This window comes from Apodemus sylvaticus, chromosome 16, assembly GCF_947179515.1.
Source record: "Apodemus sylvaticus chromosome 16, mApoSyl1.1, whole genome shotgun sequence".
Classification (NCBI taxonomy): domain Eukaryota; kingdom Metazoa; phylum Chordata; class Mammalia; order Rodentia; family Muridae; genus Apodemus; species Apodemus sylvaticus.
The window spans coordinates 84,248,662-84,268,286 of NC_067487.1; the positions used below are offsets into that span (position 1 = coordinate 84,248,662).

Below are 19,625 nucleotides of genomic sequence, written 5' to 3' on the forward strand. Positions count from 1 at the left end.
TTCTTCCCTGCCCAAGTTATCATTGTTTAGAGCATTGTTCAGTTTCCATGAGTGTGTGGGATTTCTGTTGTTTCTGTTGTTCTTGAAGTCCAGCTGGTGCTGGTCTAACTGGTAGAAGAATAAAAATTGATCCATATTTATTATCTTACACAAACAACACTCAGGTCTATGTGGATCAAGAACCTCAACATAAAACTAGATACACTGAATCTAATAGAAGAGAAAGTAGAAAGTAGCCTTGAACACATTGACACAGGAGATCTAATGGTTCAAGTCCCTTACCACTTGACAATTAATAAATGGAACCTTGTGAAACTGAAAAGCTTCTGTAAGGAAAAGGACTCTGTCAGTAGCACAAGAAGGTAGCCTATAGGTTGGGCAAAGATCACTAACCCTACATCTGATAGAGGGCTAATATCCAAAATATATAAAGAACTCAAGATGTTAACCTCCAAAAAACCAAATAACCCAATTAAGAAATGGGGTACAGAGCTAAACAGAGATTTCTCAACAGTGTAATCTCAAATGATGGAGAAACCCTTAAAGAAATGTTCAACATCTTTACTCATCTGGGAAATCCAAATCCAAATGAGTTTGCAATTCTTCCACCTTATACCAACCAGAATGGCTAAGATCAAAAACTTAAGTGACAGCACATGTTGGTGAGGATGTGGAGAAAGAGGAACACTCCTCCATTGCTGGTGGGATTACAAATTGGTACAACCACTCTCAAAATCAACCTGATGGTTCCTCAGACAATTAGAAATAGTTCTACTTGAAGACCCAGATATACTGCTCCTGGGCATATGCCAAAAAGATGTATCAACCATACCACATGTGCTCCACTATGTTCATAGCAGCCTTAATCATAATAGCCAGAAACTGGAAGTAACTCAGATATATGGTTCATTTATACAATGCAATACTACTCAACTATTTAAAAAATGACATGTGTTTTGCAGGCAAATGGAAGGATGTAACTGGAAAATATCCTTCTGAGTTACCTAATACAGACCTAAAAAGACATGCATGGTACATGGTACATGCTCACTGATAAACTGATATTAGGTAAAAGGACTAGAATGCCCATAATACACCCACTTAAGGGCCAAGTGAGGATGCTTATATCTCACTTCAAAGGGGGAATAAAATAATCAGGCAGAGGCAGGAATAATGAGGCAGAGGGAGGAATGGACCTGGATAGGATAGAGTAAGGGAGATAGACTCAGGTATGGGGGATACAGAAGAGAGGTCCTGAGAGCCAGGATAATGAATGGAAATGTGTAGGTGTCAGGTGTGGGGCATGGGGGACTTCTAGAATGTCCTAGAGACCCCAGTATTCAATGTGGGTGACCTTATCTGAAATGTTTAACAGTGGAGATATAGAACCTGAGGAGACAACCTCCAGTAGTCAGACAGGATCTCTAGTGGAGGGATGGGGACACCAAACCACCTACTATACTTTCAACTCAAAATTGCTCCTAAAAAAATCCATGGGCAAAAATGGATCAGAGAATGAAGGGGTCCATCCTGGAGGCAGGCACTAAACCCTGACACTATTACTGAGGCTATGTTGTATGTGCAGACAGGAAACCAGTATGGCTGTCCTCTGAGAGGCTCTACCAGCAGCTAACTAAGACAGATGCAGATATAGTCAAACATTGGATGGAGGTCTGGGACCTGTATGGAAGAGTTAGGGGAAAGATTAAAGGAATTGAAGGGGATGGTAGCCCCATAGGAAGACCAACAGAGTCAACCAATCTGGACCCCTGTGAGCTCACAGAGACTGAGCCACCAACCAAAGAGCATACATACTGAGGCTGGTGCTAGGCCCCTAGCACACATGTAGCAGAGGGCTGCCTTGCCTGGCCTCAGTGGGAGGGGATGCACCTAGCCCTGTAGAGACTTGATGCACCAGTCAGGGGTGTCCTGGGGTAGTACTCTCTCAGAGGTGAGGGGAGTGGGGCATGTGGGGGTTAAGAACTCTGTGAGGGGGGACCAGGAGAAAGGGCAACATTTGGGATATAAATAAATGAAGTAATTAATAAAAAAGAAAAAAAATCCAAGACTTCTAGAGTAGCCTCCTTTGCATCCACACTTACCCAGTGAAACATATATGAGGACTTTCTATAGGAAATAACATTATAAATATTTCAAAAATCTCAAAGAACAAGGGAGCACACACAGTTTATTAAGTTCATGAGGACATCAGAAGTCATTATGTTTGGTGCCAGATGGTCTATGATCCACAGTGAGGCTTCTCCCATTTGTCCTCAAGGTGTTTTGTCAACAGTTCTTTCAATGGTAGCTCCTTAATGTTTATTAACTTAATATTTATTAACTGCTTACACACTGAATGATCCTATAGCGCCACATTCAGTTTTATAAAGAAAACCCTCAGATTATATTTAATGTCTCTGCATTCTTTATAATCCATTATCAGGGACTGATAGGAAGGACATCCTAAATACATATAATTGTACTTGGCAGACAGGTTAATAGAGTACATCCCCCATATCACATCCCCACTCCCCATAGTGTGTGTGTATATGTGCATATATACAGTGGAAATGTGGAAATAATAAAATTAACAGACATTGTAGATAATGAGGGGTAGAGAAGGATAACTTTTGAATGTATTTTTGAAAGAAAGATGGGTTTTGGTTAGAAAAAATACCATTTGTTGTTGTTGTTGTTGTTGTTGAGCCAAAAGGATACCAGTAGTTGCTTGAGTTAGAGCCACTCAGTCCAAGATGAATGGAGTGAGGTTTAGGAGGAAGGCAACAGCCATCACAAGCAGGGATGTGACCGATGCTAACAGTACTAGACAGTGCTTTTTACTGTCATGATTTAGCGTGGATGAGGAAAGGTTTTATGATAAGTGGGGACTGGCTCAATCATGAACATTAAAGGCAATTAAGATCCAGATTTGGGCTACAGCTACAAAATTAAATTGTAATTGTCAGATGACTTATAGGGGTGCTCCAATCAACTCAACATCCAAATATTGTATAAGAAATCCCTAGGAAAATCCTTCCAAACATTTTCCCTGTTGTCATAGATACTTCTGTACTGAAAGAAAAAAACAACACAATTCAAAGGGAACACGAGATGGCAGCAGTTTTATCATATAAGGAGAAAGATTGTGAAGAAAAACAATTTGAACTTATTTTTAAAATAAAGAATGTGGAGCCTCTTATTCTTTATCCCTGTGATTCTTTCAGTACAGAGAGTACTGGGTGCACTCTATGGCCTGTGTGAGGCTCCTTCCGAGGAGGGCGACAAGCCTTCACTGTATGAGACAATTTCCTAAGATAAAGCTGTTGCTGTTTTTATGCAGATTACAGTTCATTTGTGTTGTCTGATGTAGAAGAGTCCTGTATGGTACAGATCTGTTTTAAATGTGCAAGCATCATTTTTTCTTTCTCTTCTAGTGTTTCATCTGTTCTCATTTCCCACCTGAAAGAAAAATAAATAAATTTAGTATTTTTATAACTTTTAACACACACCCTATTTAACCAATAATCATTTTTATATATAGCCTGATATACAGTCACTGGTTTATTGAGAGGTCAACTTTCCTAATCTGTTCTGTTCTACCCGCCTCTTAGGCAAGAATTCACTAGTTTCTGGGAGAATGGGAAAGGAAAATAAAGCCATATTTGAGAGTACAACTGAGTGTTACATTTTAAAATATTGTGTCAAATGTAGTTTCTGTGTTTTCCAGATTTAAAAAATGTAAACAGTGTAAAGGGCTCTAGGTCAGACAGAGGTTTGCAGTAAGAAGACATCATCACAGCCTCTCCCTAGACATACAATTGGATTGGGGATAATCAAGATAATCCTCAAGAACACAAGCAAAGAATAACAAGTTTCTGTAATCTAGTCCTATATAAGTATATAACCCTGTGATGTAAACATAATCCTATTCATCCCTACTGCTTCTTTCCTTAAATACTAAGAGACAGCAGCTCCCAAAACTTGCTGGGGCACAGTGCACCTAGAATTCCAACAGGGAGGTAATCTCCTGTTATCTCTGTCTGTTCTTCTTTCTTCTTTAGCCTTTCTAACATTTGTTGAACCACCTTCCATCACACAGTATTTTAAAGGAGATGCAAAACCTATTGCTGACATATCCTAAAAGACCTGTGGTCAAAGGCTCACTGGTAGTCCCCATGGCAAAAGACAGTTCCCAAAGCCCTCTGTACTTTCAGAATCAGAGCTTCCAGTTAACACAGAGCTGCACCCAGATCATGAATGTTGGGTGAAACTTTCTGGTTCTGTCAGAACAGTGCAAAGAAAGCGTAGATGTTGTATTTTTCAGAGACACTTTTGGTTTCCTGTTGTAATGAGAGCATCTGCACTCTGGGCAGCCATGAGCAGCTGCTGACGTGTAGGAGGAAGACGAAGCTTAGATGGATAGACAAGCTGTAGAGACAACTGCACTTGGAGGCCATTTACATTCCGCCCTCTCCCTATACTGGGGCTTTGCCTCACGGTCTGTGTCCAATCACATGGGAATTTAAAATCTTCCATATCTGGGGCCTCCTTAAACTCTCTACCTGTTCCCTCATGGTTGCAAATTAGATCAACATTTATAAAAAATTTAAAATAACTTGAAAAATGAAAATAATTTTTACTACTACGCTGTTCAAAAACCATATCATTTGAGCACATATTCCTAAAATCAATTATTTGGGGGTTGATAATTTATCGCACAAGGCCACCTTGTGCTACTTTAATGGAAGTTTAGCTTTATACCGTTTGTTTGTTTGATTTATTTATTTATTTATTTATTTATTTATTTATTTAGGTTTTTTGGATTTGGTTTTTTCAAGACAGGGTTTCTCTGTGTAGCCTGGCTGTCCTAGAACTCACTTTGAGACCAGGGTGGCCTCGAACTTAGAAATCTACCTGCCTCTGCCTCCCAAGTGCTGGGATCACAGGTGTGTGCCACCACACCCGGCTTGGTTTAGAATTCTTGATCCTCATGCCCCACTTTCCTCAGTGCTGGGATTGCATATGTGCACTGCCATGCCTCCCTCGGAATTTTAATGTTAGAACATGTGCACTACGTAGTCCCTAAGGATGCATTGGGTGTTATTATTATGTCTATTATATTGAACTCTACAATGGATAGATAAATAATGAAAAAGTTATATAGCACTAGCTGTAGGCTGTTTTAAGAACATTACACAATCCTCTTTAAGTTCTTTAAATGTTAGCATTTTTAATTTTATGGATGACAATGAACTGAGGAACACAAAGTTAAAATTACTAGAAATTGGGCGGAGAGATAAAACAAGCATATACATGACCTCACAGCAACCTTATAGATACCACCTATTAATCCTAAAAATACCTGCGGCCTAGGTAGATGAGATGGCTCAGTGGATCAAGGCCTTCCCACCAAGCCTGACAACCTGAGCTCAATCCTTAGGACATACACAGCAGAATGCGTGAACTGACTCCTACATGTTATTCTCTGACCTCCACACTTATCATGTGACAACCCCTACACACATCCAATCAGAGCATACCTGGGTTTAGCCCAATAATTGACCACTTGCCTATCATATGCAAGAAGTAGGGTTTCATTCCAAGTACAAACAAGAAAAAGCTTAAATATTTTATAAATTTAGATATTAAATAGAAGAACTAAGCATCACATATTTTTATGTGCAATGCAAACATCTCTGTTTTTCTCCAGTCCCCCAATATATAAAAGTGCTAATATGCCTAAGCAGATGAATTATTTTAAGAATGTCAACAGACCAAAATATGTATTCCACACATAAATATTTTGATCATTGTTTCTACTTGTGAAGATTAAAAACAGTCTCTCTTCTTCATTAAAAATCTGTATAATTAATGTAATTTAAGTGAATTATATATGTAATAGAATCCATGATAAGGACACTTAAGCTTCATGACAATTATAGCACTTCACAGTATAATTGAGCTGTTAGTAATTAATGACATTAGACAAAATTATTTACCTACCACAGCCCTCCTATATCTGCTTTGGTTTATAAAGTAGAAATCATTTTATATAAGGTTAAGAAATAATAACAAATAGTAAAATGTAATAGATTACATTTTCTAATTATTTTATTGTTAAATAAAAGCACTAGATACTTGAAATCTCTGTCACAAGCACACTACATTTCACATTCATAAACTGCTGAGAGAGGTTTGTAAGTAACTGCTAATACAATGAAAAACCAAATCATTTTGTCAAAAGAATTACCATGAGAGAAACTAATCTACCAATTTGTCAAATACCAATACACAATATGTTCAAAATCTTTATCTGTAGTTTCTCCTAATACAGTAAATACCTGGGTTGGAAGCATTTCCCAACAGAAGTCAGAAGTTGTCAGAACCATGTATTCTAATACTCACTGAAAAGTGTCATAGTAAATATATCATGACTCTATTGTTTGTTCCTTCTGACTTGGTAGCCTGCTTCATGCCCTATCTGACCACTACGGTTTAAGAAATTCAACATTGTGCCCTTTCTGCTACATCTCATATATGGGTGAACAGTAGAATCCCTAAAGATCCCGCTGATCTATATGCTAAGTACCTCCCCCTTCTGGAAGAAGCTCCATCCACGAGTCTCTTGGGGTTGGATACAGAAGCTTAGCCATGTTTGACTATGGGTGTTTTTCTATCTGATAAAGTAGGGACTGTAAATCAAGCCTTTACTGACGTTTTCTACAGTGTTAGCAGTCACAGCCTGGCATCTACTCCAGTCTCTTTGACTTGGGTGCTCTAAGCCTGCTCATAATACTTCACTTACACAGAGCAGGGCCAGCAGCAGTGTGTTTGCCACTCTCTGTCCTAACATGAGCCATTGCTTATGGCTTCTGAATGTGTCAGACCACAGGCTCAGCAATTTCTATTCCTTTTCATTTCAGTGGACAAAAGTTGGCTTGTGGTCCTTATGAGTACTTAATGCATGGCAAATAAAAATTACACATCAGTGAATGATTTTGTGGGATCTTGTATTGGGGGAGGACTTTGTGGAAGAACATGTGTCAGAGCCAACTGGGAGTGCCATTCATGGGAGAGATAGTTAATTGTGATAAAGGTCAGTGGCAACTTATAAACAAAATTAAACTTATCACAAATTTAAGTCCTGCAGTGGCTTTATGTAGGAATGAGCAACCAATCCCAGACAAATGAAAAGGACCACAGTCTGGACTCAGTTCTGAGACATAATCAGCCTCTGCCAGGAGAAAAAGAGCTAAAATGTTGGAAATCAGTCATGTTTTAAATATGAGCCTCAGCCCTGGTATCACTCTGATTTTGACTTGAATTGAAACCTACTGCTTGTTAGTTGAACCCTCTCGGGAGTTTTGAACCACTCAATCTCAGTGTTTTACCTGTAGAATAGTGTCAGAGGACATTGGTTGGAGTACAGTATATTCGTGTTCTCTGTGATGGATCCCACAAGACACAGGGCTTAATAGCTATGATGGAGACCACCAAAATGCTTTATCCCACAAGCCCTGAAATAGCTTCCATTTGGAATTCTTCCATAAAGAAATTTTGCCAGTCTCTGTTGTGGAAAGACATCTAGGAGAGATGCTGGGAAATGTGTAGGGTGCTTACTTCTCCTGGCATGATGTTTAGTGTTTCTGGCGGAACCCAGGAAACAAGATGGAAAATGACTTTCATACACCGCAATCTTGTATAATGGAGTTATGTCTTTCCAAAGTCTTCATTGTACCCCAATGAGAAACATTTATTCCAGAAGCACCATCCATGTTGAACAGTGGTCAGAGTATTAAATAGAGAGGATCTCTATCTCATTTCTTATTTGAATTGAAAGGGCTCAAGGGTCTGACTCCTTAGAATGCTGTTCGCTGAAGAGAGTTGAGGAGTCAGAGTGAAGCCTGGAAACAAAACAAAATAATGCCCTGTCCCTAGCAAGCACGCAGCGAGTGACATGTTTTTGCGGTCATCAGGCCTCTTTGGCATATCAGTTCTGATCGCAAGTCAGGGCAAATCTGACTGTTACGTGTCTCACTTTTCTCCTGGAACAAGTAATCCCAAATGGAAGTGACTGCTGGTATTGGTTAAGTAGCCCAGTGACAGAGTTGCTGTCACTGTGGTTCATGGATGGCTGTGGTGACACCAGCCAGCCATATTTGGAGAGAGGAACAGTGTACCTGACTTAGAGCATATGATTTTACTGAAGCCATGCTGTTTAGGATTGAAACCTGATTCTATTTCTTACGAAAATGTGATAGTGGACAAATATTTTAATCTCTTTGTGAGTCAGGTGTTACCAGTTTTAAAATAGGCAATGCTGCCAGTATTCATCCAAGTGTCACAGAGTAGGTGTGCTCCGGGTGCCACGTGCTTCATAGAACGCACTGTTTTATTCCATTACTTGACCTTCAGAGCCCTTGCACCCATGTTCTTCCTTCAGTTTCATGTCTTTCACATTGCTTTGTCTGACAAATTCTCTTCCAAATGTATAGGCAAAGGAGGTTACCATGGAGAGCAATGGTCTTCCCAGTGCAGTTGTACACAGCTACCTCTCATCCTGCCTTCTTCCTCCCTTCTGTGAAGGAACACTGCGTACTGACCCACTCTTTCCCACCCACCCTGGCTGAAGTTGTTCTGTTTTCCAATTATCTCTTTGTTGAATTTTTAGAAACAGTTATAATATGGCATCTGATCATACTATTGGCATTTCTCTGGAAAGTCAATAAAACACTCGAATACAAAAATGTAACTTGAAATAAGCCTACAAACTTTATGTCATTATTAAACATGTATGTGACTCTATTTACAAAGTATTTTACAGTTATTTATTAGTTGATTGTGCCATTAAAAACACTAACCTTCTGGCTCAATTGATGCTTTTAAATTGTCCTACCAGCTGGTAGCTGAGCACTGAATGGAGAACTCATACTGTTTTTTATTCTTAGAGGGGAACCCCCACCATTTTGTACTTCCCTTGCACAGCACAGCAAGTCCCCATGTTCTTTATGTTGATGCTTTGTGCACATGAGATTTTTCAGGGTCAGTCTTTGACATCATCTCCCTCAAGATGATGTTGCCACACTTTCTCTCCATCTGTAGTTCATTTGCACCCTGAGATGTAACGGATTCTTCTTCAACCTCACCCTAAGTTCTCTACATTCAATTTCTTGATAATCATTTTTATTCTTGCATTAAGTCTATTGGTATTATTTCTATAAAGACATTTTCCTGAGTCTAGATATTGACCATGACCTCACTAAGCACATAGGGTTTGCATGCCAGGAAACACTTTGTATCGCCTCTCCCAGTGTTGTGCACGTGTCAGCTCCCACGACAGCACACCACACTTGGAAAACATTCTCTCACCTCTTCCCTAGAGAATGAGAAGCTCATACTGTCAGAGCTGTTTATGTCTTAGTTTCATGACCCTGTGGCACCAAAGTCTCATGCACAATCCTGACCAGGGGTTGGAAGTCTCACGCTCTAGCCTGGTCATAGTTCTGTTTGCCGTCTGCTGCTGTCCTCATGGCCCGACTGTCCTTGTGTTTTCTGTGCTTCTATGCCTTGCTTTGCTTTCTATCCATCTGATATTCCTTCCCATTCACCCCAGACCAGCTCACTCTTCCTCAGACTATGTCTACAGTCTACCTTTCATGCAGTCCATCCCAAGTGCTTAATCCTGAAACAAAGTCAGAGAATATTTGATTATGCTTTTTAATGCTCACAAAGTAGAAATATTACTTGGCTATCCATTATGCAGAGAAGTTGCCCATGGATTCAGTTTTCTAAAATGAACCAAATTGTGTTACTCTCTGAAACAAGCAAGCAGGCAGGCAAACAAACATAAACAGTTCCTGTGTTCTACCATAATGCCTCCATTGCCTATGCAAGGCTGGCGCAGAGAGCATATTTCCACAACACAGTGTTCCAGACACAACACTCTTCACACCTTAAACTCACAGAGTAGCTGCTCGTTGTTATCTATCAAGAATTCAGATGTTACAGTGCTATGCTTGGATGGATTGAAATAGCCTGTAGGTTCTAGTAACACAACTGGTAGTACTTGCTGTCTCAAATGGGTATTACTAATTAGTTACACAGAGACTAAGATTCCAGCGTTTGCAATCTTCTTTTCCATTGTTTCTATACCATACTCCATTCTGAAAACTACCTTATCTATTAGGCATAGCCATACCCTTATAAAAATGAAATCATACTATACAGGAAAGGCAGTTAGGGCTGTGGAGAGATGGCTCAATGGTGAAGAGATTTTGTTCAATCATGAGCATGGGAATTCAGAACCTAGTCACCACATAACACGCTGGCTGTCCACAAGCACCTTAACCCTGGGTTGCAGAGGACTAGACAGCCTTTTCTGCCCTCTGCTTGGGTCTGCATCCTCACCTTTACATGCATGCACATGTACACACACACACACACACACACACACACACACACACATACACACACACTTGCATGAATGCTTACACTGATGAAATCTTTTTTAAAAAGAACTTTAATTGCTTTACTTTATGTGACACCAGAAAATGACTTTGTGGAATCCCGAGACTCAAAGGCTAAATTTCAGAGAGGGGATATGCAGGTTGTAAAGATTTCCTATGCTTGAGAAAATTATTCTGAAATAGAATGATTTGCTTGAATTTAAATTATAGCTCCTCTGACCTAGTGCATTGTAGGATACCTTAAACTGATCCTCCTGCCTCTACTTCCCCAGTGCTGGGATTCCAGTGTGCACTGGTTTTATGTGGTGCTTGAGTCATGTGTCATAACAGCTTGCTTTAGTATTTCTGCCATCCCCCATATAGAATAGCTGATAGGTTTCTTGTCTTTGACACAGGCCTTAATAACACATGCTCAAAAAGTAAGATTGAATATGTTCTAATTATGCCTAATCTGCTTTCCAGATGAAGAAAATCTGTAATCACATTTGCCTAATGTTTTAAAACCCAAATTTCAAAAAAACATGTTTACCCTTTTCAGTCTACAATTAGAAACAGAGAATCAGTGATCTCTTTATGTAATATGAAAATAGTTAACTTATGGATACGCCTTATTATCACAAAAACAACAGTTAAAATGTCCTTTAGGCTGTAATTTTTAATACTTTAAAATTTTATTTTCTTCTGAACTTCATTTTGAATTTGTAACAGTCAAATCATAAGGATCCTATAAATCGTCGATCATCACTTTTAGCCAGGGCTTTTAGGAATGGTGAGTGGAAAATGTATTTCTCTGTGGTAAATGGTTGGAGGTGAGCTTTGTTTGTTAGAGCATCTCCCTGGGTAACTCCAGGCGGCCTTCAGTTCACTACAGAGCAATGGCTGGCCACATCTGAGATCCTTATAAACTTGATTATGAACACGTTTCTTTGGATGTGTTAGTTTAGGGGAGATTTTCATATTATGAAGAGTTCCATGAAATTCAAAGGACATTAAACATTTGCAGAATACTAGAAATGATCATCCCATTTTTGTCTTTGGATCTTGTAATACACAGGCATTTATTTCTTAGTCTAAGCAGAGTGGGGGTATCTAATGTTTCACATTGTTTTCATCTAAGTGAATGTTTTAATATCCTGAATACAAAGATTCTTGTTTACCTTATAAAAGATCTGTTAACATGGAAAATAAATGTTTTCTGAAACTCTACATATGCACATATATAAACACAGAACTAAATATAATAGATATAGATGCATACAATTCAATTTGTAGAAACATAGTTATCCCAACAAAAATCCCTATTCAGTACAAAGGAATATCCACGCTTGCCATGGTGAGGCAATTTGTTTGCTTCAGACAAGATTTTGTTACATGATTGTGTTAACCTGGTAAACATTTATCTAGCTATTTCTTCAGGAACTTAATTTTCTTTTGCAAGGTTGTTGATTTCTTTACTATGAATACACTAAAAGGAATCTTTTCCAAGCCCAGGGATGAGCAGTCTTTAATTAATTTGAATTTATAGCCTTTGGAGACATCTGCAGCACAGCTAAACTGCCCAAGCAATTTATTTTAATTAATATGATTTGTTCCATATATTCAATAGGAGAGTTATATGCTAACAAGTGGGACAAGTAAGAATGCTAACTGCAACGTTTTCAATAGTTACGGCTTAAGAATAATGCAAATGGGAGCGTAGCTGTCATTGTAATGGGATCTGAACTCTTCTGTTAACAGTAAATCATCACCATCTCCAGAGAGACTGCTTCCAATGCTGGACTCTTAAGGATTGTAACAGTTTACACAGAGAGCCAAGGTCACACAATCTGGCCACTATTTAGTGGCAAAGTAGAGTGCTGTCTACTATATGTGGCAATAACCATAATGCTATCCCCCCCCCCAGGTATGTCCAATGTAATGAATCAAAAGAAGACATATTACAGTCCAAGCTCGTTGTTTCTAGAATTTTTATGGATATGTGTTTGTATGTGTGTGAGTGTGTGTGTGTGTGTGTGTCTGTCTGTCTGTCTCATATCAAGGGGATTGTGGGAGCTGTATGTGAAGTCCTGAGTGAATGTGTCCTGCTGAGATGGGGTGGCCATGCAGAAAACTTTGCAGCCTCAGGTTCAGTGGGATGCAAATACTTCTGTTGGGACTCCAGTGCTGACCCTGAGTGTAGAATCACCCACCATAGCTCTCTTCCTCTAGATAGTTACATCTGGAATGCTACTCCCCCACAGAGACTGCTCCTACAGGGATTAACCAATCTGAGGATTTGACTTAGCTGCTGTCTTGTTTTTCTGGATTAATAATCCCACTTCCTACTTCAGCTGTCCATCAGAACCCAGCCTCCTTGTTCTATATAGTAAACATCTGAGCTTCCGGATGCTGTGGTTTCTCCATCAGAGAGCATGGTTCACCTGATCACTGACTTTCTGTGAGTCTATATGTCTGTCTGTCATTCCTTCATTCTCTTTTCAACCCCAGTCAGGTTCATTCCTGGACACACGCTGGATGTGACATCATGCGTTAAACTATTACATGAAATGACTCTTAGCCTATGCAAAATGGTAGTATTTTCAGTGAAATGAGATAAAACCGCAAAATTATCCATCAGCCAAAAAGTCTGCTGCCAACCTAGTCTGTGTGATTAGCAGTCTTTTGAAAGGATCAGGAAACCCTGACTCTGGGTTTGCTTGAAATCGTCTAAATTTTATAAAACTAAAACTGTTACACAAAGCCAAAGCCAATGTCAAGTGATTTTGGTTTAAATTTTTATCATATAATATATTTTGATTATGTTTTCTTCTCTCCAAATACTCCCAGACCTTCCTAATCTCCCTACATACCCAACTTTATGCTCTTTCTGTAAACCAAACAAACAAACAAAATCAAAACAACAAAAAACTAAAATTAAAAACTCTGAGAAACACAAAAAAATCCCACCCTCACAAAACTACCAAAACATAAATCAAAATAAGCAAAAGACCAATAAAACAAAAATGCTAAACAATGTGCAATGAGAGGAAAAATCTATAGAAATACGGCTCAGTTCACTTCATGTTAGTCCAGTTCTCCTGGGCACTGGGCTTGCCCGTAAGTGTGGAAGATATACCCAGCAAGAATGTACTGGAGGGATGAAGCTTTCCCTTCAAAACAGCTATCAACTGCATCTATTTTCTTAGTCGGGGTAGAAGTTGGTGTACACTTCAGTGTTGGGACCCTGTCTAGCTTGAACCTGTGTAGGTTTTCTGGATGCTATTATGGAATTTACCACAAATACTTTTACATGCACTTCAGTACTGTTATATTTGGAAGATACTGTTTCCATGGTGTCTTCCATTCCTGATGACTCTTATAATCATTCTTCATTCTCCTCCACAAAGATGCCTGAGCCTTAAATGGAACGGAGTGCTTCAAGGTCTCTCACTCTGCACTTGATCCATTCATAGATCTCTGTGTTGGTTCCCATCTGTTACAAGAAGAATGTTTTATAATACCTTCTCTGCTAAGATCTGAGTAACAACTTGACCTGATTCCCAGCCAGTATGGCTGCTGGGGTCCCTGGTACAAAGTGTTTCTGCAGATCAAAAGCCCTGTCTGTGAACTCTTAAAAGCAAAGCAAATGCCTCTGAGTTTTCTTGGTATAATTTAGAGATGCATTTAGATGTAAGTTCTTTGAGGATTAAGATCTAATTGATCATATTCCCCACAGTATCCTGGGACATAGTTTGGCATGCAATAGGTGCCCCCTAAATGTTTGCTGAATGAAAGGTCTATATTCAGAAAAATGTCAGCAGAGTTTATTTTTCTCCAAAGAAAAACCGATATTAATGTGACTAGCTCAAGGCCAGTGTAGTTTATATCATGAGACCCACACACACTCATACACACACACACACACACACACACACACACACACACAGAGAGAGAGAGAGAGAGAGAGAGAGAGAGATAAACAGCAAATACCTAGGCCTAAAAATATGCCTGGAGTCATGTAGGAATTTTATAAAATATGTATTTACTAGGTTGGTGATTCTGGTCTTCTTTTTGCACTCCTCCTTGTTCTTTCAGGTTGAGTCTATGAGACAGATGTCAGTGTAAATCAGTGGAATGAATGCAAGCATGTCAGGAGACAAAGCAGAAGAATCCTCATGACACCATAGTCTACTTAGAAGAAAGACATGACCCAGAAGCCAGCACGAAGGAGGCAGCCAGCATGGGTGAGACCTGCCTTGGAGATTGGAGGAACCTGTCCAGAGGCCTCTGGCAGGAGCCTTCCGGTTTCTGCCTCTGGGAACATCCCCTGCCACAGTGTGCCATCTCCAAATGGCCCAGGGCCAGCTATACACCCAGTGGCACAGAGGAGACAGCCAGCACAGCCTGCACCTAGAGTGAATCCAGGCCACAGAGCTACATACCCAAATACAGCTACAAGAGAGTGGGTCTAGCCCTATAGAGAGTGACACTATTAGGAGGCCTTATTAGAGGAATTGTGTCACTGGGGGTGGACTTTGAAGCCTCAGATGCTAAATCCAGGGCTAGACTGACTTTCTTATCCTGTTGTTCAGGTAGAAAAAAAATCTCATCTATCTCTTCAGCACCATATCTGCCTGTATTCCACCATGCTTCCTGACATAATGATAATGGACTAAACTGCTATACAGTAAGACAACCCCGATTAAATCGTTTTGTTATAAGATTGGCATAGTCATGGTCTTTCTTCATAGCAGTAAAATACCAGGACAATATTTAAGAAAACTAACTAGTGATCCTCTGTTGCTTGTGGTTATACAATAAAGTATTCCTTTTTGTTGGGGAGAGAGAGAGAGAGAGAGAGAGAGAGAGAGAGAGAGAGAGAGAGAGAGAGAGAGAGAGAGAGACTAGGCTGCCATCTTTGCTCCTGTGACTGTGTAAAAGATTGTTAGGTGGGGATCACTAGAGTAGAGGATCACTTGGGATACACCCCGCCAGGACTCCGCCTGTGCCTAAGAGCTCAACAACAACACAGACAGCCATCTGGGCCCCTATCCTCATGGGAGTCATCTGCCCTGAAGGGAGGTGGGTTGAGGGAGTCCAGTGCTTGAAGGTGAGGTCCCCCCCATCTGTGCTCTGGTAACTGTGTAGAGGGGAAGAATAGTAGGCAGGGATCACCAGAGTAGAGAGGATCCCTCAGGACACACCACACCAGGACTCCACCTGCACCTAGGAACTCAGCAGTACCACAGCACTCTGTGCCAGGGGAAAGCAGATCATACAGGGTTGCTGAGATAGGCTTGCAGGCACACAGGAGGGACAAGCACCAGTCAGTGACAGCAGGACCAACTAACACCAGAGATAACCAGATGGCAAAAGGCAAATGTAGGAATGTTGTTAACAGAAATCAAGGCAATATGACACCATACAAACCCAATTCTCCCACAACAGCAAGTCCTGGATACCTCAACAAACCAGGAAAATAAGATTTGGATTTAAAATCACAGGTCATGATGCTGATGGAGGGCTTCAAGAAGGACATAAATAACTCCCTTGAATAAATACAGGAGAACACAAGTAAACAGGGAGAAAACCTTGAAGAACTAAAGGAAAACACAACAAAACAGGTGAAAGAATTGAACAAAGCCATCCAGGATTTAAAGAAGGAGGTAGAAACAATAATGAAATAACAAAGGGAAACAACTCTGGACATAGAAAACCTAGGAAAGAAGTCAGGAGTCATAGATCCAAGCATCAACAACAGACTACAAGAGATAGAAGAGAGAATGTCAGATGCAGAAGATAACATAGAAAGCATTGGTACAACAGTCAAAGAAAATGAAAAAAATGCAAAAAGCATCTAACACAGAATATCCAGGAAATCCAGGACAAAATTAGAAGACCAAACCAAATGAAAATAGGTATAGAAGAGAGTGAAAATTTCCAACTTAAAGGTCCAGTAAATGTCTTCAACAAAATTGTAGAAGAAAACTTCCCTAACCTAAAGATAGAGTTGCCCATGAACATACAAGAAGCCTACAGAACTCCAAATAGATGACCAGAAAGAAATTTCTCCTGTCACATAATAATTAAAACACCAAATGCACTAAACAAAGAAAGAATATTAAAAGCAGTAAGGGAAAAAGGTCAAGTAACATATAAAGGTAGACCTATTAGAATTACACTGGACTTCTCACCAGAGACTATGAAAACCAGAAGAGCCTGGGAAGATGTCATGCAGACCCTAAGGGAACACAAATGCCAACCAAGACTGCTATATCCAGCAAATTTCCCAATTACCATAGATGGAGAAACCAAGATATTTCATAACAAAAACAAATTTACACAGTATCTTTCCTCAAATCCAGCCCTTCAAAGGATAATGAATGGAAAACACGAACAAAAGGAGGGAAACTACACACTAGAAAAAGCAAGAAATTAATCATCTTTCAACAAACCCAAAAGATGATAATCACACAAACATAAAAATCACATCAAAAATAGCAGGAAGCAACAATCACTATTCCTTAATATCTCTTAACATCAATGGACTCAATTACCCAATAAAAAGACTAAGATTAACAGAGTGGATTCATAAACAAGACCCAACATTTTGCTGCATACAGGAAATGCATCTCAGTGTCAAAAACAAATACTACCTCAGAGTAAAAGGCTGGAAAACAGTTTTCCAAGCAAATGGTACCAGGAAACAAGCTGGAGTAGCCATTCTAATATCCAATAAAATAGACTTTCAACCATCAAGTCATCAAAAAAGACACAGAAGGGCATTTTATACTCATCAAAGGAAAATCTACCAGGAAGAACTCTCAATTCTGAACATCTATGCTCCAAATAAAAGGGCACCCTCATTCGTTAAAAAAAAAAAAAAGCGTTACTAAAGTTTAAAGCACACATCACACCCCACACAATAATTGTGGGTGACTTCAACATCCCATTCTGGACAGATCATGGAAACACAAACTAAACAGAGACACAGTGAAACAAACAGAAGTTTTGGACCAAATGGAATTAATAGGTATCTATGAACATTTCATCCTAAATCAAAAGAATATACCATCTTCTCAGCACCTCATGGTACCTTTTCCAAAATTGGCCATATAATTGGTCATCAAGCAGACCTCAACAGATATAAGAAGTTCAAACTAATTCCACACCTACTATCAGATCACTATGGAGTCTAAGGGTGGTCTTCAATAGCAACAAAAACAACAGAAAACCCTCAAACAAATGGAAGCTGAACAATGCTCTACTCAATGATGCCCTAGTCAAGAAAGAAATAAGGAAAGAAATCAAAACCTTTTTAGAATTTAATGAAAATGAAGGCACAACATACCCAAATTTATGCGACACAATGAAAGCAGTGCTAAGAGGAAACCTCATAGTCTGAGTGCCTCCAAAAAAAACTGGAGAAAGCATATACTAGCAGCTCAACAGCACACCTTAAAGCCTTAGAACAGAAAGAAGCTAATACACCAAAGAGGAGTAGAAAGCAATCATCAAACTCAGGGTTGAAATCAACCAACTTGAAACAAAAAGAACTGTACAAAGAATCAACAAAATTAGGAGCTGGTTCTTTGAGAAAATCAACCTTTAGCTAGACTAACCAGAGGGTACAGAGACAGTATCAAAATTAACATAATCAGAAATGAAAAGGGAGAAATGACAACAGAAACTGAGGAAATTTAAAAAAATTATCAGATCCTATTACAAAAGCCTATAATCAACACAACTGGAAAATCTGGATGAAATGGACAATTTCCTAGACAGATACCAACTACCAAAGTTTAATCAAGACCAGATAGACCATCTAAATGGTCCCATAAGCCCTAAAGAAATAGAAGTGGTCATTGACAGTCTCCCAACCAAAAAAAAAAAAAAAAAAAAAAAAAAAACCCACAGGACCAGGGGGTTTTAGTGCAGAATTCTATCAGACCTTCAAAGAAGACCTAAAACCAATACTCTTCAAACTATTGCACAAAATAGAAACAGAAGTAACACTACCCAACTCATTCTATGAACCCACAATTATGCTTCGTGATACTAAAAGTACACAAAGATCCAACAAAGAAAGAGAACTTTAGATGAATTTCCCTTATGAATATTGATGCAAAAATACTCAATAAAATTCTTGCCAATTGAATTCAAGAACACATCAAACGATCATTCACCATGATCAAGTAGGCTTCATTCCAGAGATGCGGGGATGGTTCAATATATAGAAATCCATCAATGTAATCCACTACATAAACAAACTCAAAGAAAAAAAAAACACAGTCATTTCATTAGATGCTGAAAAAGCATTTGACAAAATTCAGCATCCTTTCATGTTAAAGGTCTTGATAAGAACAGGTATCCAAGGCCCATATCTAAACATAATAAAAGCAACATACACCAAAGCAAGAGCCAACATCCAATTAAATGGAGATAAATTTGAAGCAATCCCACTAAAATCAGGGACTAGACAAGGCTGCCATCTCTCTCTCCATATTTATTCAATATAGTACTTGAAGTTCTAGCTAGAGCAATTAGACAACAAAAGGAGTTCAAAGGGATACAAATTGGAAAGGAAGAAGTCCAATTATCTCTATTTCCAGATGATATGATAGTATATTTATTTATTTATTTATAATATTTAATTTTTTAAGGTTGGCATGAGGGCAGAATTATTTTATTTTACTTTTTTAATTATATATTTTTATTTTCTATATTATTTGTTTACATTCCAAATGATTTCCCCTTTCCCAGTCCCCCCTCCCCATATGTCCCATAAACCTTCTTCTCTCCACTCATTCTCCAATCACCTCTCTCCTTTTTCTCTGTCCTGATACTCCCCTCCAATGCTAGATCAAGCCTTTCCAGGATCAGGACCCTCTCCTTGCTTCTTCATGGGAGTCATTTGATATGCTAATTGTGCCTTGGGTATTCGGAGCTTCTGGGCTAATTAATATCCACTTATCAGAGATTGCATTCCATGTGTATTCTTTTGTGATTTGGTTACCTCACTTAGGATGATATTTTCCAGAACCAACCATTTGCCTAAAAATTTCATGAATTCATTGTTTTTAATTGCTGAGTAGTATTCCATTGTGTAAATACACCACATTTTCTGTATCCATTCCTCCATTGAGGGACATCTGGGTTCTTGCCAGCTTCTGGCTATTA

At 39.1% G+C, this 19,625-nt stretch overlaps 1 protein-coding gene across 1 annotated transcript in view; it reads right to left on the reverse strand.

The window, feature by feature from the left end:
* Positions 1-2,182: 2,182 nt before the first annotated feature.
* Kiaa0825 (KIAA0825 ortholog) overlaps positions 2,183-19,625 on the reverse strand; it is a 465,970-nt gene continuing 448,527 nt past the window's right edge. The window contains exon 21 of the mRNA XM_052159485.1: positions 2,183-3,459. Within this exon, the coding sequence (XP_052015445.1) occupies positions 3,342-3,459 (118 nt within the window). The 3' untranslated portion in view covers positions 2,183-3,341. The remainder of the gene's footprint in view (positions 3,460-19,625) is intronic.